This window comes from Ambystoma mexicanum, chromosome 1p (genome assembly GCF_040938575.1).
Source record: "Ambystoma mexicanum isolate Mex_15411 chromosome 1p, UKY_AmexF1_1, whole genome shotgun sequence".
Lineage (NCBI taxonomy): Eukaryota > Metazoa > Chordata > Amphibia > Caudata > Ambystomatidae > Ambystoma > Ambystoma mexicanum.
Window position 1 is genome coordinate 1,198,451,885 of NC_090921.1, and position 24,326 is coordinate 1,198,476,210.

Consider the following 24,326-nt stretch of genomic DNA (forward strand, 5'->3'; position numbering starts at 1 on the left):
AACACTTCAGGCATCATCACCTCCTCGTCAGGTCCGGGTGATTGACCAACTACCTCCACCGTAGTGGTAGGCGAGTTAGGGGAAATATTTTCTTTCCCACTTTTTGGTTTTCTGACTCCTTTAGCCTTGGGTTTCCCCTTTGGCTGGGGCAGGGCATTGGTCTTGGCCAATTCTGCCCTCGTTTGAGACCTTGTGCACGGTCTGTAGGCAGTATCTCCCACAAGCCCTAAAGCTCTGAGATCATTGCCCAGCAAGACCTTTCCTGGGACGCTCCTCTGATCGCTCACTGGAATCCTGACTGCTGTACCATTGATAGTAAGATTTACAGGTATTATTGGGAACATGAGAGGTGGGCCGTCAGCCAACTTAGTAGGCATCAGAGTAGCGCTGGCAACTTCCTCTGAGTCTACCAAGGTAGAATACACTATAGTTCGACTGCACCCACTATCCCTAAGAGCTGGAGTATCTACTCCATTGATCAGCACACTGTCTTTAAAGTAGTGCTTGGTGTTATCTGGAATCCTAGCATAAGCCTCTGCAACTTTAGGCTCCCAGGAACCCAGGGAAACTAAAACTACCTCAGCTTCTATCCCAATGGGAAATGAGTCTGAGGAGAAGGATCCTCCGGTAACCTCTACTTCCTCGTAGTAGGAGAAGGCCAGATTAGCAGAGTGGACCCCCAGGGTTTTGACCTTACATCTGGGATCCCCCTTCACATGGTCAGTTGCTCCACAAGCAAAACACGATCCATTGAGTCTGTTTACATAGGGAGGCTTATTATAACCAGAGTTCTGTTTCGGAGGCTGACCTCCACTACCCTGTGAGTTCTCTTGTGTCTTACCCTTATTTTTCTTTTTGTGGCACTTTTGGGAATAAGATGTATCAGTTTCCCCACCCTCCTTATCTTTGGACTCTTTCCCTTCCTCCTGCTTACCAGGATGAGTCTTGTCCTTATGGGACACTCGATGTGACACCCATAAATCTGCTGCAATGGCAAGCTTCTTAGGATCTATCTCCTTTGAATCTGCCAAATGCTGCTAAAGCTCAGGGGAAGAAGATGCAAAAATATGTTCCAGCATGACAAGACTTACCATACCTTCAAAGGTAGAAACCTTATAACCTTCGATCCAGCCAGTCAAGTTTTTTAAGGATTCAGTTAAATAAGATACCCAAGTACCACCTTCTTTTTCTTATACTCTGAATCTTTTTAAGTATTGGACAGGAGCCTTTCCAATTTTAAAAAGAGATTCTGCTTCAACATTGCAAAATCTGCTCTCTCAGCCTTCGACATTTCCATAATGGCACTGCAGCTAGAATGGGGCAGTCTGCTAAGTAACCAGGGAATTTTATCAGCATTGTCAACTTGTTGAACTTCACATGCATACTCAAATATATTCAGACAGTCTATAATGTCATTCTTTTCCTCATACACACTGAGCAGATCGTTTGGAAACCTTGGATGAGAGGAGGCCCCAGACCCATGTCCAGGACCCTTGGATCCATTTGCAACTTGAAGCTTGGCCAGTTCCAACTGGTGATCCCTGTCTTTCTGTTTTTCTGCCTGTTCGATTCTTAGTTGGGCCATTTTGAAATCAATCTCCTTCTGCCTAAACATCAGTTCTTGCTTCTTGAATTCAAGTATGGCTTCCCCATGAGCACTGGCAGAGGAAACATTGGACATTTCATCCTTCCTGTCCTCATGGTCGCTGTGGATCAATGCAGCGGCAGAACTGTCAGTTCTACCAGTGAGAACAGCCCCACCTCCTTCTGCACTGTCCTCTGAAGCTATAGCGCTAAGTTCAGCTTCTTGCCACGCCATGATTCTTTGGATCATTTCCATTTTGGTGCCTTGAGAGGAGACACCTCTCTCAGCACACATCTTTTTCAATGTTTCGGATTTAGAAGTATTTAAAGTTAACAAGGTACTTATTTCCATACTGTTAGATAAGACTATGGCCTTTAAAAAAAGTTATACTACGACAATTCACTACGTGTCCTGGTAGGAATAACTTGAAATGCCTTTGCTCGTGCGCAACGCTGGATACCTTCAGTCGTATCCCACCGCTGTACACGTTAAGATGGGTTTCTGAACTCTGACCTGGAGGGGCAGAGGTTCAGAAGGCCAGCCTAGTTTCTTGGAACAGGGTAACCTCTGGACAAGCCAGACCAATCAGGGTAGTGATGGCGGCGGTCAAGTCTAAGTCTCAAGAGGGGTGAGGGTGACTGAAAGCAAACAATGAGCACACAAAGCAAGGACACTTACACATTACTCCAGACAAGTGTTATATTAAAAATATTGGCACATTTATTACAAGGCCTTTGTAACATTGACCATAGCAAATAATCACAATAATACTAAAGTAAACCAACACATCACAATCAATACAATATATATACAAGACCGAGGGGTCTAAGAAGTTAGGAGCATGTGATATGTAGACCACCTAGATGGGGAGGAAAACAGGCAGTGCAAGTAATCATTAGACCCAATTCAACATCTCAATGACACCTAACTAGGAGGAAGTCCGAGTCCTACGAAGAGAGGAGCCTTATGCTCAAAAGTACCTGCACGCGCTGGTGCCAATGGACAAAAGAGGGCCTCTTCAAGGATATCCGGCAGTTTAGGAAGGTGAATGAAGCGATGCAGAACAAGTCCCCACTACTCAAGCAAGGCCTCCACTTGTGGGCAGAGGCAGGGTGAGAGTGCGGGATAGGGTCAATATTTTGCAACAGCGGTAGAAAAGAAACAGACTCCTGTGCGAGGGGCCACCGGTTGTGGTATGGACTACTCACTGGTCCCCAACGCAGGCAGACCCAGAGTTCAGTTCACGTTGCTGGCAGGTTCAGCTGTGATGATCAGGACGTCTCGACACGTGCAGATTCTGCGTTGCAGGTTGCAGGGTAGAGGGTGTCCCAAATGCAGCAGACGTGCACAGGTTGTTACCACAGCAGGGCAACACTGCAACCGCGATTACTCTGGTCCGGGCGCACTCGTCTCACTTCAGACCTGGGAATGCCAAGTGTGCGAAATTCGGTGCAAGGGTGCCGTGGATGCAGAGCAAGCAGTAGACCAAGTTTCGAGGGCTTCCCCGAAACGGCGGTGGTGACAGAGCAAAGCGTCCTGCGTAAGCTGGCCAGCCCACTGGTTGGCCCAGGGACACTTCCAAAGAGGCTTAAATGCAGGGTTTGATGAAGGTGCCAGGAATAGTTGATCCCACTATTCCAATGGGTCGAAGTGCCTTCGCAGAACTTCTCGGACGACCAGATGCAGAGGGGTCTCGCAGGACGACAGTGTCCCAGGTTGCCAAACCTTCAGCGGGTTACCAGCGGTTCCTCGACTCAGCTTCTTGTTGCAGGATATTTGGCTCCTTATCCCTTGTTCGATGTGAACTCAGGAGATCGACACGGTAATGGTGTTTTCAGCCTCCTCTTATCCAAAGTTCCCTTCGTGCCAAAACGGAGAGGACCCAATGGTAGATCTGCTCACAAACACTCACACCATACATGGACCTATCATGGACCACGGTGGTCCCAGGCATTCAGGTCACTCCAGACTCTCTGGCACCCAGGATGTGTATTGGGAACAGACATCCCAGCCCACATCCTGGAAGCACACACAAGGCATGCAGAAGCCCGCGAAAGCTTTGGGGTTTCGCGGGAAAGTGCATGACCAAATAAGGACTGCCCCGGGTCGGCTCGGCCTGGGGGAAGGTGACGGGGCAAGACGGTCAGCGGACAGGACAAAGAACCTCATGGCATGGCCATTTTGGGAGCCCGGCCACCTATTTGTGCCAAACGCGGTAAGCGCAGATAACATGGCAAAAAAGGGATCAAAACACAAAAGAATATGATAGCTTCTACCAGTCCTGTCCGTGACATACCTGCACAGTTCATAATAAGTCCAGCGAGAGTTTCTAGGGCCTTTGTAATGACTAGAGACCCAAGAGCGTGGTAATGTAAGTTACAGTGCACTCTTGTTTCATGTTGCACAAAAGCTGCAACATGAGGAAAGGACTAAGGGAAACAAAGTCTCCCAGTACTGACTGTCTTAAGGGCATGTCAGTTTCCCCATAAGAATTGAACAAAAGCCCAGAGGAATGCGGCAGAAGGCTGCAATCCTCTGGCAAAGTCTAGATCAGGGTGTAAAACAACAGCAAAATGTTTGGGGGTTGCCACATGGAGGGAAAATTACAAACAATTATGAAATCTTTCCTAACAGTTATAAAAATAATAAAAAATATGGAAATCTTTCGCCGTTAGTTTATAAAAATATTGTTGTGGAAAATTCCCCCTCCTTCTCCTTTTGCCTTCTGTTAAGTCTGAAAGGAAAGTTAATCAAAGTTGTGTTATACTTCCCATCATGTTGTGCTCTGCGCCTCTTCTCAGGGGAAGCTGGTGCTCTTGTCCATGCGCAAGTCACTGATGTGGACCCATCCCTGGTGACTGATGACCTTGACTGCTGTTGGTGTGGAGGATGTCACGGTATATGGCCCAGTAAAGCATTCTTCCTTCCACTTCTGGATGTGGTTTTTGAAGAGTACTTTGTCACCAGTGTATAGAACTGCTGCTTGTGGAAAGTCCCTTATTTCTTCACCTCCCTGCTCAGTGTGTGTCTTTGCGTTATATAGTTGGGATATATATTTAAGGGACTTAAGTTTGGTGAGGTACAAATGGAACTCTTCCCCCAAGATGTTAGCAGAGGAGTTAGTGTCAGCAATTGTATGTGCCGTTGATATAGGTTCATGCAACTTCTGACCAGAAACAATTTTGTGTGGAGTGAGATGATGATCTCCTCCAGGTGAATTGTGCAAAGCAAAGAGAGCAAGAGGCAAGCAATAAAGCCAGGTCTTTAGATATTATCTTTGGTAAACTGTTTTTCAGTAAGCCATTTATTATCTATGCCACACCGTTGGCCTGAGGGTAGTAAATGGTACATAGTGTGTGACAAATTCCTAAAAGTGCAGTTATTTCACCAATCATATCATTTGAAAAATGTTGAACATTGTCAGAGCGAATTTCATCTGGGATCCCCCACCTTGGGAATACTTTCCTTATGAAGAATTTAGCCACTGAGCAGGCATTGTTACGGGTGCAGGGACCAGCCTCAAGCCAACGTGAAAATGTACACACCACAACAAGCATATACCTGCAAGAGTTACATCTGTCTTGCATATCAACATAGTCAATGTACAAGTGCCGGATGGGCCCATCTGGACACAGCACCCTTGCACCACTTTTAAAGTGTGCTCAATTGAGTATTTCTGATATGTCATACAATTATTTAGAAATTCAACCACATATTCAGATAAATTTGGCATGAACCAAATCATCACTTATCCCAGCTGCCACATGCTCTTTTGAGGCATGAGCAGGGTAGTGAAGCTGTTCCAGAGCCACGCTCAATAACTTTTTTGGCATTACCACCTTGCTGGTGCTGTACTGCCATCATATCAAATCTGTTAGCTACAGTGTGCACCCCCTTTTCCTACAAAGCTCTTTTTCACCCTCTGGTGCCTCTCCCTGTAATTCTATTATCTGTGCCATTGGTGTTGCATTGAAGCCCTCTGGTAGTACCGTTTGTTCATTGGCTGCTTTCATCAATGCTATTAATGACACTTTTTCCTTCTTGCCAGGGAACAGCACATGTGATCCCTCTGGCAAATATGCTACTTCTTTTGCTGCACTGCCTACTCTTTCGTAACCTTGTGATATGAAACCTTGCCCTCCAGTGTGGGCTTTGCACTCAATTATTGACAATTCTACTGGGAGTGGTACCCTCTCCTCTCCCATCTTGCTAATCCTGAGTGTACTGTAGATGCTACATACGCAGAATCAGAGAATATATTTACTGCATGTCCTTCTGACATGTTCAGTAACTCAATTAATGCCATTTACTCTGCTGCTTGCATAGAGTAGTGAGCTGGCAGACGTGTTTGGGGGAAACACTCAATTTCCCCTTTCTCATGTATTCCAGTTTTGTGCCCTACTACTGCTGAACCAGTATGTCTCTTCCCTGACTTTCGGTCAATACCTGATGAACCATCAATGAAAATCATGTCTCCTCCTTCAATCATTTCCTCCTTTACCATGGGTTTTCCTTCATTTCTGTCCATGTATGCCACACAATCATGTGTATAGTCTCCTTCCACTACTGGTTCTGCAATACATTCTGCGGGGTTAACTGTCCTGCATTTGACAATTTTGATTGCAGGATTTGTCAATATGATGTTATACCCTGATGCTCTCTGAGTTGTCAAAGTTGATTTGGACCTTTCTAATATTGCAGACAATGCAGGTTCCACATACAAATCTACTGGGTATCCTATTATTACTGTTGATGCTTTTTCAATTGTGAACACAGCAGCAGAAAGTGCCTGCTCACAAGGAAAATGTCCCTGCATTACTGCGTACAATGACCCACTGTTATATGCCAGTGGTTTGTGTCCCTGCCCCTTCTTCTGAGTCAATAAGGCACTCATTACCTTGCCATCTGAATGAGAGAACAAATGAAATGTCTCTTTGTAATGGGGTGTAGCTAATATTGGTGCATGTGTCAATTAATTCTTGATTTCAGCAAAATGCACATTTCAGCTGTCCATTTTAACTTACTCTTGTTTTTCTGAACATCCTTAAGTGCTTGAAGTAGTGCTCTAGTGTCAGGTAGAGCAATTAAAAACCCATTCTCTACAATAATTGCCTAAGCCCGGAAACCGTTGTGTTTCTTTCACTGTTGTTGTTTGGGGTGTTTTATGAATTGCTTCAACCCTTTATGGTATTATTTTTCTCCCATCGGCTGATGCAATCTGCCCCAAGGAAACCACTTCTGTCTGACAATACTGCAATTAATATCTGTCCACTTTGTACCCTTTATCAGTCAGCAGTGTTAATAGTGTAATTGAATCCTGTCTTCACTCATCTTTTGTTGTGTGGCACACTAAAAGATAATCCACATATTGATTATTGTACTTGCTACCTGCATTTTATTCAAATCCATTTGTACTACTCTGTTAAATATGCTGGGTCCCTCACAGTACCCTTGTGACTTTCCTGTGGGTTCGAATCTGGTCTTGCGGTATGCAAATGCGGTAAGATACTTTGAGTCTGGGTACAGGGCAATAGAGAAGAAAGCATTCTTCAAATCCACTACTGTGAAGTAGTGTGGCGCTGCTGGGATACTGCGGAATATTGTTGCTGGATTTGGAACCAACGGAAATTCTGCTTCCATCACATGGTTTAGGGGGCCGAGATCCTATATGAAATGCCACGCCTCTCCCTTTGATTTCTTAATTGGATATATGGCTGTGTTGCATGGTGATGTGGATTCGACTATGATACCTTGCTGCCTTATGGCATACAGTGTCTCATATATGCCCTCATCTGCTTCTTGTGAGAGGGGATATTGCTTCACTCATGGCAGTAGTGATCCCTCTTTTATTTTGATGTGAACTGCCACCGCCCCTTTCAGTATTCCCACATCGTGGGATCCTGTAGTACATCACTTCTTTGACACTTTATCCAAATCTTCCTGCATGTACGTTCTCTCTCTTTTCACTGTGTCATCTGTGGTATTGCTCTTTCTTTGAATTGAAAAGGCATGGTATCTGCAATTCAAAAACCGCCTCTCCCTCCTTCTCATCTTTTGTAGCAAACACTTCTTTGTCTGTAACTCCCATCAGTGTTAATCCGGGATCTATGGACAATATTGTTTGCCACTCCATTTTATCATCATCTGTGGCAAGCAATTCAATCATGTCTTTATCTTACTACCACTTCTTCCAGGTATAGCAGTGTGTGGCCATCTGGTGTGATAGTCAAGGGGCATCGTGGTCTGAATATAAATTCATTTGACAGTCAAAAAATCTTTCCCTTTATTCCTGAGACCCATCATAGTAGTACCTGGACCCTGTACACAAACACCACTGTGTGTGTGGGCATCCCTCTCAGTGTGCTGTGTGTGTATTATGCCTGTAGCAGTACTGCACCCTAGTCAGGTACATTCCAGGAGTGCTGCACAGCACCCCTTTCTCTGAAAATGAAATTGAGGTGTTTAGTTTGCTTAGCAAGTCTCTTCCCAAGATGTTAATGGGTGTGTCTTTTGAATATAATAGTGGTGCTACAATGTGCTGTGTGCTCTTTGTCAGTAGTAAATCTTTTGTTAGAGGAACTGCTTGGATAGTCCACGGCAAGCCTTGCATGTCCAGTTTCTTGTTGGATTCTTTTACAGGATCGAGTTGCTCCAGTATCTATTAGAAAGGAGAAGTCCCTCCGCCCTATTTGTACTGCTACCTCGGGCTCCTCTTCTGGATCTTCAGTTACTGCTGGGACAGGAGACACTTGTACTTCACGTGGGCACCCCTATTGAGAGAATGTGTTATTCGAGGTTGTGAAAGCATTTCCACCCATCACTGTGACCTCGGTAAACTGGGGAACCTCAATCTGTTACAATATTGTCACCCTTTCCTGTGCGTGTGTGCTGGTACCAGCACTATACTTACAGTACCTTGTGAACCAGCTACCATACCCCTTGTGTTGGTGCTTGTCCCTGTGTATTTTGAGACGTGTTGACATTGGCTGCACTTGCATTTGTTGTTGTGGCATTTTTTGTGTGTATGTCTGTACGTACTGCTGCTGTGGCTGTTCCCCTCCTTGCTGTTCTGCTTGTTGATGGAATCGGCATGTTCAAGCAAAGTGACCAAAATTCCCGCAAGCAAAGCATTGTCCTCCAAATCCTCCAAACCGGGACCCTATTCCCCTATATCCAAACCCTCATCCCCTAGGATAACATACCCTCTCTGACTGATATTGCCCTGTGTACAAGTCTGACCCTCCTTCCTGTGCAAACCCAGGCTGATGGGTATTCATGAATCCAGGCTGCTGTTGTATCTGTTCTCCCTCCCACTGTGGGTTATATGGTGTCTGTGTATATCCCCCCTGTTGTACTACTGTAGTCACTGGAATTCCCCCCCATCGGGCAGGCGGAACACTGACAGACCCCGAAAGTACTGCTCCTTCCATGCTTATTTTCGCTAATTTTTTTCTGCACCAGTTTATTTTCTGCTTTTCCTGCTTCCTTTTGCATTAATGCACAATAGTCGCTTGTATTTTGGGCCATCCTTTTGCTTATATGCCGACCACCTTTTCTAGGAAAGCCTGCACGTCCGTGGAGAGTCCCTTCACTAAGATGTGATAGAATAAAGGTATTTTATTCCTTATTATTTAATCTCTTGGGTCCAAATCTCTTGTATTGATAGTATGTATTATGCAGGTTCCTCATCTGGCTTCATTTTCTGTGCTAATATTGAGGCATTATGTGTCTGGTTAAAGCTACCTCAGAGCCTTCCTGACGTGCACTCAGTAATTATTAAAAGGTTGCCCTGTCATGTATGCTAGAGCTCAATTTCACCCCCTGCATATCCTGCTTCCTGTCAAATGTTGACACTTCACCCCCCCCACAAATACTGCCAGCAAGCTCTTAATATCCCCTATGGCTAAAGGTATCCCTGCCGTCTCTTTCTCCAATACGTGCATCCACTTGCTGGCCCCTGCCATTAGCAATGGTAAACTGTATACCAGATTGTCCCTAACCATGGTCTGGCAGGGCACATATTGTACTTCAACGTTTTGCTTTCTGAAGAAGGGGCATCTGAGTTTGCGCTCCATGTTTTCCCCCACTCCATGACCTCTTTACTACCGCTATTCTCGCTTTTCTGCTTCAGAGCCTACTTCCCCAGTTCACTGTTTGTCTTTCCCTCTCTTTGTCTTCCCCTTCCTTTCTCCTCCTATCTCTGTCCTCATGAGTAAATTCGCACGGGTTGAATTCATCATCCCTACTGTCATTGTCACTACTGTCCTCCCAATCTAATCCAGTATTGCCACCCTCAGTTGTCTCTTGCTCGTCCTCTTCCAGGTCTTGTCCCCATCTGTCCATTTTAAACTTTATGCGTCCTGCTGTCCATCTCTCCTTATTTTCTCCTTTTTCTTGTTCCTTACCTTTCTTTTTTTATTTCCCTTTCCATTACTTTTTCTGCCTCCCTGTAAAATCTAGTTGCTGCTGTGTGCTTTCTTTAATGTCTGGTAAATATGTTTTACTCTCTTTCTCTTGTTGGTCTTTTGGACAGAATTCCTGCTCTATCTTGGTTTTCTTTGTCTATTCCATATCTGGAGACGCCGCCTGCGGTTTGTATAGCCCGTCGCTAGTTTCAGTAAAGGATATAATCTGTAGGGAGGAGGCGGATCCCCACCCTTGTCCTCCTTTCTTTCCTCTTTCTTTTTATCTCCTTTAATTTCTTTGTAAAGCTTCCAAAGATATTAAACATCCTGCCTCTTTTTAAGCTTTGCACCATTATATGTAGATAGAAAATATTAATACATACTGTCAATTATATCATTTTGAAATGTTCGCTCTTGGGGCCATGCCTGATAACACTTTCCCACTGTGTCATTACCCACTGAAAGTGGTATTTTAATATTTTATCATAGTATTGGGGCAACTTTTTGCACATGTAATCAATTAATTGGGATGACATTATCACACCTTCATCCTTATTGTTGGAGTACCCTTTCCTCCCCCTTTTCTTCTCACCGCTTCTTATTTAAACCCTAAATTCTTTTATCCATATTCACTCACTTCCACTCACTTCCACTCACTCAATCTTATACTTACCACTAAACTTGTTCACTTTATTTCATTCACATTGGCCTTCTCCACAGGCCCCACCCTCTCAATCCTCTCATTCCACTCTTACATGCAATTGCCCTCTCCAGAGACCTGTCTTGTTAGTTTTGATTAGAACATGAATGGCCCTCTCCACAGGCCCACCATCTTCACAACAATGCCCTATGTTAGTATACTGAGAGTGCGGTTGCTCCTCCCTTTGTTCTAATGCGCCCCCCCTGCACATGCTACACAGCTCTTTCAATATTTACACATTAGTTTGCCTCTGGCCCTTCTGTAATTTTCACAGCCACAATAAACAAAGAACTGGGAAAACGTCCACCTTATCACGATAAACTGCTACTACTCAGAAAAATGCCAGCGCATGTGCTTCTTCCCCTTTTTTCTTCTCTAGTTCACACTCTTTAACCCAAAAGAATATAAAAATGACAAAACTATACCAATTGCATGCACTACCCTCAACGGTTGTCTAACAAAGTCTGCCACTTACTAGACAACCCTTTGCTCTAACTCAGATGTGCCACCGCCCATTTACTCCCTATCGGATAAATGAACCTAAAATCTATGACTCCTATGGCCAAACACCTCCACCTCTTGAGGGTGCTTCCTATACACCTTACAAATAATCCCTCCCCCTGGCGCGTTCATGCACAGATACACTCATGTAACCTTCTTCGGAAACACTTGAGCCTCCTCGACCTCAGAGTCTCCCATTAAAGGCCAGCACCCCTTCCTGAGTGCTGGGGATGTTTAGACCAACGCAGACCTTTTGCGAACTCGGCACCTGCGATGCCTCCTCATTGTTGATCTCTGGGTACTGGTCTGGAAACGCTGTCCCATGCCCCTCCGAAGGCAGGCTGGAATCCTTGCATCTGTTCGGGAAAGCTGGAGTATCCCTGTATGGGCCACCAAAATGTACTGTGGGTTGTCTTTGAACTTACCAATAAAAAATACAAAAGTAATCCAAAAAGGAGTGTACACCAGGTGAGAAGTAACACAGTTTTATTCAGGGCCCCAGACGTAGCTGAGACAGAAATATTCAAACAGATCTGCATGAAAAGGCGCTGTCAAAGAAATGCCCCTAAATCAAAAGCTTTTATAATCATCTAAACTAATTAACACCAAAACATGATGACACATTTGATCCATCCTTTGAACGAAAATCATTGGAGAAAACACGTCATTCCCATATATCAGGACATATGATTGGGTCCCGAAAATCTTACTACACCACCCTAGACCCCCACTGTGACATCACAGCCCAACCCACAATTCCCACATCATGAAGCCAAGGTGTTAAAATATTTGGGATAACCAGCAGATCTTTATTCATCTGCCGCCCATCATGCCCATCCGCTCTGTGACCTCAAAAGTATCATACATTGTTCATTCCTTCCCTCTCATACAATCCTGGGAATGTGTACTCTTGCAATGTGTTTTCAGCACCTCTGGCTGCTAAGCAAATTAAAATGTGTGAGTTGATTTCTACTAGAGCACCATGCATGCTGTGAGGCCTGTTTACATTACCTCGATCTAATGTGAAACTATACATACTTACCTGTAACCTATCTTGTTTGTTGAAATGCTATCTATTTATCTTCAATTATTTAGGACATTCTCAAGTATAACACCTACAATTATTTAACCATCAGTGAGTACCCCTCCCCTTTTAGTGAGCTCTTCCCTCAACTGATATGTGCGCGCCTCTTTTCCGCGCAAAGTTTGCATTTCTACAACAGGCATATCATGAAAGAATGAGAATGTGGGGTTTTCAAAGTGCACCTTAAACAGCAACAGCACACAGAAAAGATTTGCTTACATTTGTTTTTGCGGGTGGTTTACCAGGGAGCGAAAGACCAAAGGAGGGATGAACAGAAGACCAACTCGTTCAAGGCAGAAAAGACTGAAGATTATTTTTCCAAAATATCCTTCGGTCTTTTCTCCACTGAACCTTTCCATCTGTTGGCCCCTGCACCCACACACACTCCCAACCCCCTACTTACATTGCTGCCGACTCGCTGTGTCCCTGCGATGCCTGTTCCCTTTCACTTCCATGACCGGAAACCGGCACCGTATGGTCCTTTCCTTTTTTTAAAAAGATTTACTTTTTTTCAGGACCGGCTGAGGGGGACACCCCCACAACCCCCACTAACAATATAGTGAGCAAGGGTGCAGGGGACACACCTACAGCCCCTGCCACCGAATGGGGGATTTGGTGGTACTTTTTCGGGCGTTCAGTATTTTTGAACGGCTAAAATTCGACCAAATCTCCCATTCGATCTTTTGAACTCTTGTCTTTATGGCCGATTCTGTTGGTAAGACTATGGGCCTCATTACGAGGAGGGCGGTAAGGGGTTAACGGCGCTGGTAAAGGTGCCGGAGACGTTAACCCCTTACTGCCCCATTACGAGGTCCGCTCGTGGGACCCGCTCAGGATGCCTGGTTTTACCAGACGTCCTTAGCGGGTCCCGCGAGCGCCCAGCATGCTAACAACTATGGGGGCACAAATGGGAATGGGGATGTACCGGGTCCGGGTTCCCTGAATGGAGAAATACCGGGCCTTCCAATTTCGGAATGGCCTGGTATTTCCCCATTCAGGGAACCCGGACCTGGACCCGAGTTTGGAGGTAGCCATGCCCTTATTAAGGGCATGGCTACCTCCATACTCGTAATGAAGCCATATGTGTGCCTGTCAAAACAAGTGATAACAGACTGGCGGAGGTCCAGTGCAGCAATAATGCAATTATATGTGACAGTATTGGAGCTACTAGCAGAGGAGTAGCAGGGTACACCAATTTGTCCCTACACTTATTAAAACTGTCCTATTGTAAGGGTGTAAACGTAATCACTTTTAAGCACTTATAAATCAATTTTTGCAGTTGAAGTCAGGGTGAGATTACATTATTTGCCCAGGAATACACACTTACACTAAGCAGCAAAGCAGGGATTTTAACCAACTCTGCAATTTGGGCACAGCCACCTTCTTCGAAGCTTTACTTGGAACAAATATTTAAGATTTGGATGTCAAGGCCTACAATAATACTGTCCTATAGAGTTTACTGCCAAAATACACAAATTGCATAGTAAAGCATCATGACAATCCTCATAGAAGCATGTTGAGTCAAAATAATATCAGTGTAACTTTTATTTTCCACATCCTGAATGCAAAACTCTAAGATGAAAAAGGCAAAATAACTATTGTTCACTTTATTTTCAGTGCGTTAAGACACACAATAAAAGTGGTTGTGTAATAAACTCACTTAGGATTGGAGAATCGTCACAAACCTCCAGCGTGTTGTTATGGATGGTTTTAAGAACATTGAACTAAGGACATCAAAGCAAACCTTACTTTTTAGCATATCAAGCTATTAGTTATTATGGGTATGAACACATTTTCAAAGGGTGCTTTATTGTTTTGCTCGCTTTAACTGTCACAGATTTGCAGGGTGACTGGTGGGCTTTCATTTGGAAATTTACCATTTTGCATAAAAAAAGGCTATGCTGCTGATGACAAAAAGAAAGGTGTTGTCGAGTACCTTACGGCACTGGCTGCAGTGCCAGGGACCAGCCTGTGTGTATAAGGTGGGCTGTGATGGAAAAGGGGCAGTGCTTGATCATCCGAGCCGAGCAAATTTGCCTTGGAAGAAAGGAAATGCGCCAACAAGAACATGTTCCTGATCCTTTGAACTGTTAAAGGCTCAGCAGGGAAGCCCCATCCCGTCCCCCCAGATCAATGACATTGCGCGCCTGCGTCTACACCTGTTCTGCAGACCCCTTCCACCATCCCACTCCCTCCTTTTTGGATGTAGCCAGAGTTAAACAAATGCAAGCATGACATCAGAAAAAGAGTGGAATTCTACGAGGTAGAATTCCACTCAAGAGCCATTATACATTATAACATACCACCAGTTTCCTTTTTCTATTTACACCTCGGCCTTCAGCTAACCGCCATCCCACAGCATTTTGTTTACACGCAGGCTAGTTTAAAAGGGAATGTTCATCACCTTTAACATGCTGCGCCAAAACAGTAACGAATAAGGAGACTTTGCAGGCCTAAATATGTTGCCAGTGAAAAGGGCCATCAATGATTTTGACGGCCGCTGCATAACCACTTTTGGACAATGGGCTGCAGGGGTCACTGATGTTGCAGTCACTTTATCTTGCAAAGCAGAAGATGCATGTTCAGCAAGAGGGACAGCAGCAGAAGCAGCTAGCCGTTGCAGGAGCAATGGGCAGAGCTGGCAGGAGCTGCATGACTGAGCAGGCACACTAACACGAAGCCAGATGTCCGATCGCTCTGATGACCATGATTAATAATAAACGTGCTGCCTTACTTTCATCAGGGCTTCCCAGGACCATCAGACAGAAGAGAAGGGATCCCGCCATCCACATAGGTCGAATTTGTGACATATCGATAGCTGGGCGCAGGTGAAGTGCGACTATTGGGAGGTACTCTGTTGCAGGAGAAACGAAAGAAGGTCCGCCACGGTCAGCTCTATTCAAGGCACTGTTCTACCTGTTGCTTCACCTGCCAGCCTTTTGTCAGGAATGTCCGCCACGCATTGCAAGGTGCGTCACAAACCTGCCTTTCCGGTCAGCACTAAAAATAGAATTTCTGTGACTTAAAAATAGAGAGCGCGCCAGAGGGCCTCCAGGGTGCCTGCAGGAACGGGGCAAGGAATGCGGTGGGACTCAGCCACACCTAGAAGGTCAGGCGGTTAAGTCTTAGCCAAGAAAACAGAACTTGTTTCCCACTATATAAACTTGGCCTCAGTCATGCCAGACAAGGGCACAGTTACACTCTCCCTTCAACTAGATCCCGCCGGATTAGCGCTTTCCTGCATAACAAGGCACCGTCAAATAAAGGTATGAGCATTGAAGCTGGCACAATGCTGTCAAAATTAAGTCAAAGCTTGTAAACGTGTTTATTGGCTCTGCACGTGATCATTACCCTCAAGTGACAGTTGTTCTCAATGATTGTTACCCATGACGTGTGTGGAAGGGTACATTTCACAATTTGCAGACTTCAAGTCCTAAACAAATGAAGTGGGGGACTCTGGCGTACGCAGTTGGAAGTGACATCACATGAAGTGGACACATTCAAAAGTGAAATGTGGCAATTTCATTCCGTTTGTCTTTCCAAGTTGAAAAAAGTCCACAGGACAAATAAACAATTGCCAAATAGAACAGCTGTTCCTATAACATTGCTAACTAAGTAAACAACGAGCACACCTTTTATATGCAAGAATCTGTAACAAAGAATGTCCTCTGTAGTGGAGTGACAGTATGTGACATTCACAGCTTCACAGTAAGAGATGTATGTGATCTTGTGGCAACGTGTTTCGCCTGGCAGCCTCGCCCTTGGTTTTATTCCAGGCCTGGCACATTGTTTATTTATTTATTTATTTATTTGACATTCTTTGAAAAAATACAGTGCGAGTGGGAAAAAATGGCCTGATTTACCTCCAGCCAGAAGCTGGAGGTAAATCAGGCCCCCAGTGGAAAAAAAACAGCTGGAATTTCGGGCACCTGTATTACCGGTGCCGGAAATACATGCAATCCCCTCCATGAATGGGGATTTACTGCCCTTACCACTACCTGTGATATCCCGTTAATTCTGGGATATCAGGTGGCGGATATGGTAGGTTAGTTTGCTGGTATCCCACTGGAATTACAGATGAGATCAGACCAAACTTGTAATGAGGACCCTCAGTTTTCCCTCAAGCATCTTTTTACACAAGAAAAAGTATTTAAAAGATCACGGTTTGTCTTATAATCCCATTTAAAGTTCTTGTGGTCCTAACATACTTAGGTAGGCCTTAGTAAAAGCTTAAACAAGGCATTTTGGAAGTGGCTTGTCTGATTAGTCAATGCTTAAGAAACGCCTTTCATTTGGACTAGGGAACCAAACCTCTTTTTTCTTACCTATCTCTAATCCGTGACCCTGCCTATATGTAGGTGTATTTAACTCTCCTTACCACAGCGTATGTAACTCGCCTTACCACAGCATATTTAACTCTCCTTACCATAGCATATGTAACTCTCCTTATCACAGCATATCTTGCACCATACCCAAGGAGTCAGATCAATGAGGGTGGATGAGGTGAGTGTGAGTACTATAACGAGGAACAGTAGGACTGTGGGTAATGAAGATGGCCAGTAAGTGATAAAAACTGTTACCCACGCGTCCCTCGTTCTTTTCCCAGTACTTACTTTTATGCGGTGTCCCAAAGTTCAGATCCACCAGGCCATCACCTCTTTCCAAATAAAAAAACAGAATGCCTCACACCCGGCAACAGTTTTTTTATTAAACCATACAATGATATTGAAATGGATATTAAAATGGACAGGCAGCACCTAGAACCACATGTGCAAAAGCCAGGTATGTAAGAGGAAGCATGGCAGTGATCCATGAACGTGGCCTGAGACACCGCGATAGCTGGCGTACAGATGTACTGCAGAGTATGACCCCAGTATTCTGCGCATCCGAGATGGAAGATATTTAGGAAGAGAGAGTTAAAGTTATTGCGGCCCCAGGCCCCAGAAGGCCTTGTGGACAATGCAGAAGGTTTTGAACTTAATCCTAGCAGCCAATTGGAGCCAGTGCAGAGATTTCAGTCCTGGAGAGATACGATCCAAAATGAGGGTCACAGCGCGCCACCACTAAATAGGGATTCTCCCTAAAGCAGGGTGTGGGACACCGAAGTGTGCTTATGTCCTCAAGTCTCCTGGCCACCAGGAACACAACCCTAAAGTTGAGGACTTTAAGGTTGGCAGTGTCCAGTGGTTCATATGGCAACACTTACAGGGACTTGGGGACCAGGGGGAACATCCCAGGGAAGCACAAGATGCCTAACACAAGACCAGGAAAATTAGAAACCTTTCTTTTCCTCGATACCAGAGCCACAACGTGTGCAAGCACTGAACACGACTGCCTAGCTGCCCTAATGGCCCAAGCCCGACTGCAAAGGAAAGAGAGACACACAGATTATGAAATATGATGTATCCTGCCTTCAAAAGGAAGGACACCTTTGTTTTTTCAACAAGAGGCATAATTTCACCAATGTCTGCCATATTACCGTCTAGTGAAAGCTATACCCTGTCACATATACCTCTGAATGGAACACTAGACCTCCCCGGAATTCCTACTGGGCAAACCTCTGCCTCTGAAGGACCATTCTGCCCAAAGACAACTTTGGTTCAGCAGGTAAAAATGTGGAGACACTTCTTGGCAGAAAGTCTTGGAAGTAGGAGAGGAGGTCCCAATCATAAACTGAGCAGAAGAGGGATACCAGGTCCTCCATGATCATCAGGACAATGCAAGGGGACCACCCGACCTTGTACAATAGAGAAAGCACAAAGAAACTCCAGAGCTCAAGGAGTCAACAGATTATCCATCCCAGGCCTGCTGACTCAGAAACCAGAGGAATTGGGGCAACAGGAAATTGACAAAGAAGACAAAAAAGATCAAAGGTTGGTTGACCTAGAATATGAGTGATCTGCAAAAATGTCTCTGGATGAAGACACATCTCCTGATGGCAGGAATGTCCAGCTCAAAGTGTCCACCAAAGAATTATTCACACCCCCTTTTATAAGTGGCTAAATGTACAGTGTTTTATCTCGACTCACCACCTCTGCCTGAGAAACCCTCTTTCCAGGGGCAGATCTGCTATTGCCTGACTTATTGATCTTGCCAGTATGCTATCTATCTGGGCCAAGACCAGAAAACCCACTCCTGGGAGTCAAAAAGCATTCAGCTCTTTCCAAATGCAACGCATTTTGCTCTAAAAAACCCCCCAATTCCACTAAGGAGTTCCTCCAAGAATGGCCCATGCTCCCATTCAGCGGCATCAATAGTTAAGCCCTCTGGGGCTGTAGGACATAAGGGGAGTTGCCTCCGTAGATTATCCATGCTCAACCACCATAATAACAGATGCATCAATAATGTTGTTATGGGATCTAGAGTTTCCATGTCAGGGATGATGGCCACCAGTAGTGGTGTGGCCAACAGTACCTGGAGGTGGAGACGGGCTACCACGGTCACAAACACACAAGTATTGTGTTTGTGACCGTGACAAACCCTCCCACCCTGAGGCATTGCCTCGCAAAGGCTGCCTCTCAGCGTCCCAGATTTGTCATCTCCCTGATGCTGGTTTGGCCCCTGTTCCCAATGAGACACAACTGTTTTTGATGGGTTAGAAACAGGCGCCTATAGACTTAAGATCCTGGGCTGGCTGGATTTGAAGATTCATTCTCCTTGTTGATGAGAACTCCATGAGCAGTTAAGTGACTGATAGTTTTGAAAATCCATGCTCATTACTCTGTCTGTTCCCTGTATGAGCCAGTCATGCATGTTGGGGAATACCATGACCTTTTTCTTCCGCAGACGATTTACCAGTAGCACCGGGATCGTTGTGAACACCTTCAGAGAGGATTAGAGCCTTGTCCGGAAGGGCAGTAGGCCGGAAATGTGGCCCATACACTGCAAACTGTAGATACCTGTGATATTCCAGAAGACATGGGGACATGTAGCCAGGCAAATAATAAGCCCATGGAGGCCAGCTAATAGCTGATGGAGGTGAGGGGAATAATCTTCTGGACAGACTCAATTTGGAACTTCCCATTTGGGATGAACAGATGTATACCCTTCATGCCCAGGATCATCCGTGATGCTCCCAAGGGCTTGGTGCCATATGGGCAACAGAGTTGCCCCCATTTCTCACTTTGGATTGGGACGCACTACACATGCCCCCTCTGTGTAGCAGATTCTCCGTTTTGCTCCACAGAGCATTCCTGTTGTGGGTATGGAGTGATAATGCTGCCAGTAAAAATGGAACCAGGATGCAATGTTTGATATGACTTCTGTGAGGCATTTGCCCAAAGACTAAACCAGAGGAGTTAGAATAGTAAATAACACCAGGTCCAGAACACGAAGGGAAGGCTTTTTAAGTATCAGGTTGAAAAAAACCAACCCAATGGTAATGTTTTTTGCTGATGACGTTATTACATAGTGTCATTGACTGGATGTTCCTTGGGCAATAGGTTCCTCTAAGATGCGGGTAAAGAGAATTTGAGGGCTTTGCCTGTTTGTATTATGTCCAGAACACAACCAAAATGGAATCCTCCTGCTGCTTTCAGAAGAAACTCACCCCCCCCGCCCCTCTGACTCTCTTGGTTTTGTGAGGTCCAAACATCAAGACCCAGTCACTTTGGCTCTGTTGGTGAATGACATTTGCAGGTGCCCTCCAAAAACATGCGTCCCATCTCTGCGATGGAACCACACCTTAGCTCCTGACTGCTGCAATGGCCGCTAGGTGACTGGATGGGATCTGCCATCACTGGCAGTGTGTCTGATGATTTGCCATGATTATGAACCGTATGGATCATATCTTCCAGCTTTTCATCAAAGTGTTCGCCCCTTAAATGTCAGATGCAGTGCCACAGGTTTTGGGGAGGAATCAGTGTTAAAATCACCTGCATGCCCCTGGCAGCTACCACCATCTGCAACGTGAGGAATACTGCTCTCACTCCATCATAATCTAGGTCAGAAAATAATTTAGCTTGTAAATGCATCCTTTCTGATAGCTCCTTACAGTTGTGGTCTTCGTCTTGCTTGTGACTCACTCATGAAAATCATACAAAAATGGCTTACTGGTGTAAAAGGCAATGGTATTGCTCTTTATTAAAAATTACCTTCCTATATAGTTCTTCCTGAGTGCTTAGTGGACACTCTTGTGTTTGTTTTGTCTCATGGCCGCTGCCTCTCAATCAGGGTAGACAAATGGCAATCCCCCTCCAAAGTTGTTGTTCTTAACATCTTTAATATGTGGAGGAGCCGACTTTGTTGAGACCTTGCATTACAACACCATGTGACTTGTCACTGTACCAACGTTATGGAACTGCATTCACTGGGACAGGCGCATCAGCACTGCTTTCACCATCTCTGTAATTAGATATTTCCTGATGGGTTCCTCCCCAGGTCCTTCATATGATGCTAAGCAGCAGGAAGAACGCGAGGATGAGTTGGGGAAGAAGCCCTGCAGCTAAAGCCCCAGTGAGCTGTGTTGCACTTTGCTCCCCTCTGTAGCATCTGCCTTACTTTAATCGCTGGGCAATTCCTAAGTTATGCCATTTTCCTCATTATAGTCAGAGTAGAGATGAAGAGGAGGTAGAGTCCTAGGGACTAGGCTTCCTATTCTCCCTTTCTTTTCTCAGCATGCTTCCCCATAGCTGCCCGCTACACTGACAGATTCCGGGGCCTGAGAAGAGAGAGTTGCCCATAGCAATGTTGAATCAGTACATGTATTTATGCATTTATTTATTTATTTATTTATTTATTTATTTATTTAATGTACATGGCATGCTAAACCCTGAGCCATCAAGGCGATGTAACTTGACCAGTTACTTACATGACAGTACAGGCATTATATAACAAGCAGTGTAAGACATGTACGTTAAACCACACGCACAGGGGCCTTGTCATTCCTTGCCAAAATCCCACGGAAAGCAGCACAGGGGCATAATCACAAACTTCCCATGTCCTTTCTTAGCTGTGGTGCCAGTGCACTCTTCAATGCGCCATGGCTAATCTGTAAAGCCCAGACAAATGTTTCTGTTGCCCGAAACCTGGGGATCTTTCAGTTCTGTTCTTAAATTAGGATGGAGCAGTGACAGAACCAACAATCTGAAAACGCTTTGACAAGTCACAAAGACTATAGCGCCAACCCACTAAGACATTTGATTTGGGCACTCAAAGTGCAGTCGGCATGTGTTCTACTCGCGACTTCACAGTTCACACACCTTTCTCGGCAGGGTGATCCATAAGCAATGTCTTGAGCGCATTTACTATTTGGACTATCACTCAAATGTCCCGAGGCGCAGGAAAAGAGATCATGACAAACCGCTGGTCCCAGTGAGGCATGTTTCTTAAAACTTTAAATCGATGGAATTCTTTGGAGAAAGTGAAGCATGTTCAGGGAACACTGTTTACAAACAGGTTACATTCCTCCTGTTGATTTATCCACACATGCCAACGCGGGAACAGTGGCACATTGCCACCGTAGGCGGTGACTTGCTATCTCTTTCTGCTGCAGGATGCTGTAACTTGTGGGTGTGTCCCTCGTTTACCTTGCCCGGACATTGTCCCCTCCTTCAGACACAACTATCGTGTTCATTCAAATCAGGTGTTCCCACCCATTGCGCATAATGCCCCATTTACAGTGTCATTTACACATGCACGTTTTCACTCTGATCAGCCACAAACGTCCTATTTTGGAGGTTTGTAAATTGGGCACAATTGGTTCCAGCAAAGTTTGTGCCAGCAAATACATTTCCACTGCAAGAAAGTTTTGTGAATTTGTACATATTTTTGAACCAAGAGGTTAGGTCTTTTGTGGTTTGCATTTTTACATTTCATTTTAAACAGTGTTTCTGCCTCTCGCTGGATGTATTTCTCAGATAGTTCACTTACTTGAACTCGCTAATTTATTTAATAGGTGGTTTCCTTGTTTTCAGTCTATTGGCTGCATTGGCTATTACAGCCATGCACATACCTTAGCATAAGCAAGGAAAACACTAAGGTATAAGCTACCTAAACCCAGCGTTGAAATCACTTCAAAAGGTGTCGTTGGTATACCTGATCATACGTGATCCAAAGAAGCCCCTTTGCAGCAGGCTGACACCGTTCTGGAATACTGTCAAAAGCATGTAGGCAAGGCACGTGGCGCACCATACCCGGGCACCGCTTCTCCTTTTATCTGGCTCGCGAGTCTTATCGAAACTGGCTAGCGCTCAGAATACCATTGAATGGTTCCAGGTGGCCTTCGATGGATAGCCCCTGGGATTCAGAGATGGTGGAAACCACTTGGTGCCCCATCCGTGCCAATGGTCAGATTCAGTCTGACCTGACCTAATCTCCCATCCCACTAACTCTTCATCTTCCCAAGCCCTGTACGCATGAATCCATCTTATTGTCGACCCACACATTCACCCAACACATTGTGTAGTTTCACCTTGGTTGTTGCTATAGAAGGCCAGCAGAAGGGCCTTTCATGATTTTTTTTTTCTTTTGAAATGGGTCCCCACGCCTTGGACACCCTCCTGTGACTCAGACAAAGAAAAGTGAATGCCTATTCTTAAGGGGGCACTTCAGGTTTCTGCTCCCCATTGGCTGATGTTTTTTTTCTGCCATGCACAGGCCAGTAATTCCGTCCCTTGATAAACTACAGCTACTCATCCCCTACTGCCATTGTTTTAGCTAGGATGTTGCCACAGAATAAAGCCATTACATGGGGCTGATCACATGCACGTGTTCCCCAAGGAAGCAACAGACCTCACAAACTCAAAGATGGATTAGCTTAAATGTGCAGCTGAAACACGGAGAAAGAGTTCAGATTTCATGAACATGTTATACCCTGGTTTAGCCTGTTTGGTGCTGGGCAGTGAATATGCTTGGTTATTAATGAAGTTCAAGGTCGGGCTCATGTTATCCAACCTTAATATTAAAACCAACAAAATCGCTCACAGGAAGTAGCTTCAGGAAATATATTATCTATAAAAATGTATGCACCATGCAGCTGCCTCACCCAACCGGAGTCTCTGATCCATGTTGTACACAATTAATTCTACTACTTTAGCACCCAAGGCTAAATTTTATCCTAGACAATGATACCTCTCCTTGCTTGGAAGCAAATGTTCAAGGAATTTGGCAAGGAGATTCAGGTCTTTTTGTGGGACAGGAAACGCTCGAGATTGACATTATAGGAACTGCAGCTGTCAACGGAGAAAGGAGGGCAGAGTTTGCTAGATATCCTCTTGCTTTCTCCGCACATTGTGTGCTGACGTTTCTTGAGAAGGAGCCTGACGCATGGACAAAGGCAGGGGCAAACATGTTTGCACCACTGTAAACAAGGGCTGTGTTTCCTTGGATGGCAAGGAAGAAAAAGGAGATGAGCAATCCGACAGATTACCTGGGGCAATGTTGGAGGGAGAAATCCCCTATGGGTGCACTCGTAATTACCATGTCGTCAGGAACTACAAATTGTATTGTACAAAATTGTACCACATACTTTTTAGAGGTAAACAGGGCGCAATTTGTTGCACAATTGTTCAGAAATGATGATGGGGATTGTACCCATTTTACATCCACCATAATCGGTTACCATAACCTTGACCCTGGCAGCCCTGCCGACTCGCCAGCCGCCTGTTTGGCCTACTAGCTGTCTGAGCTGTTCCATGGTTAATTGCGGAATGCATATGTCAATGTCCAGCCGGACAGTCCAACACCCAAGCCTGGGCTAAAATTCCACCCAATGGGCAACTCGAGGGCCCACCGCCACCCCCCCTTCCTGCTTAGCCAGTTGGAAGAAGGTGGACGCTCAACCCACAACTCGATCAGCAAAATCATAGTTAATCTAGTTCAACATTTGGTCATAGTCCAAACATTTTTCATAATCAATTGTGTAAGTCCCCGTCAACAGTGCTACAGGGCTGATTTGGCTACTATCTGACACCCTTCCCCCAGCACTAGGATACATGTCCTATCGATGCCTGTTCCTCGTACTCCCCTACCATTGTTGGGCCGCTTCCTCTGAAGATCTCGCTCTCAACACGCTTGGCTCCCTGGGTGGTTAACCAATAATTGCAAATCAGT

The 24,326-nt window shown here is 45.1% G+C and overlaps 1 protein-coding gene across 1 annotated transcript in view; it reads right to left on the reverse strand.

Annotated features, from left to right (window-relative positions):
* The window catches only part of LOC138451625 (uncharacterized), a 221,763-nt gene extending 206,570 nt beyond the window's left edge, over nucleotides 1-15,193 (reverse strand). Inside the window, exon 1 of the mRNA XM_069604918.1 lies at nucleotides 15,010-15,193. Within this exon, the coding sequence (XP_069461019.1) occupies nucleotides 15,010-15,085 (76 nt within the window). The 5' untranslated portion in view covers nucleotides 15,086-15,193. The remainder of the gene's footprint in view (nucleotides 1-15,009) is intronic.
* Between the last annotated feature and the right edge of the window lie 9,133 nt (nucleotides 15,194-24,326).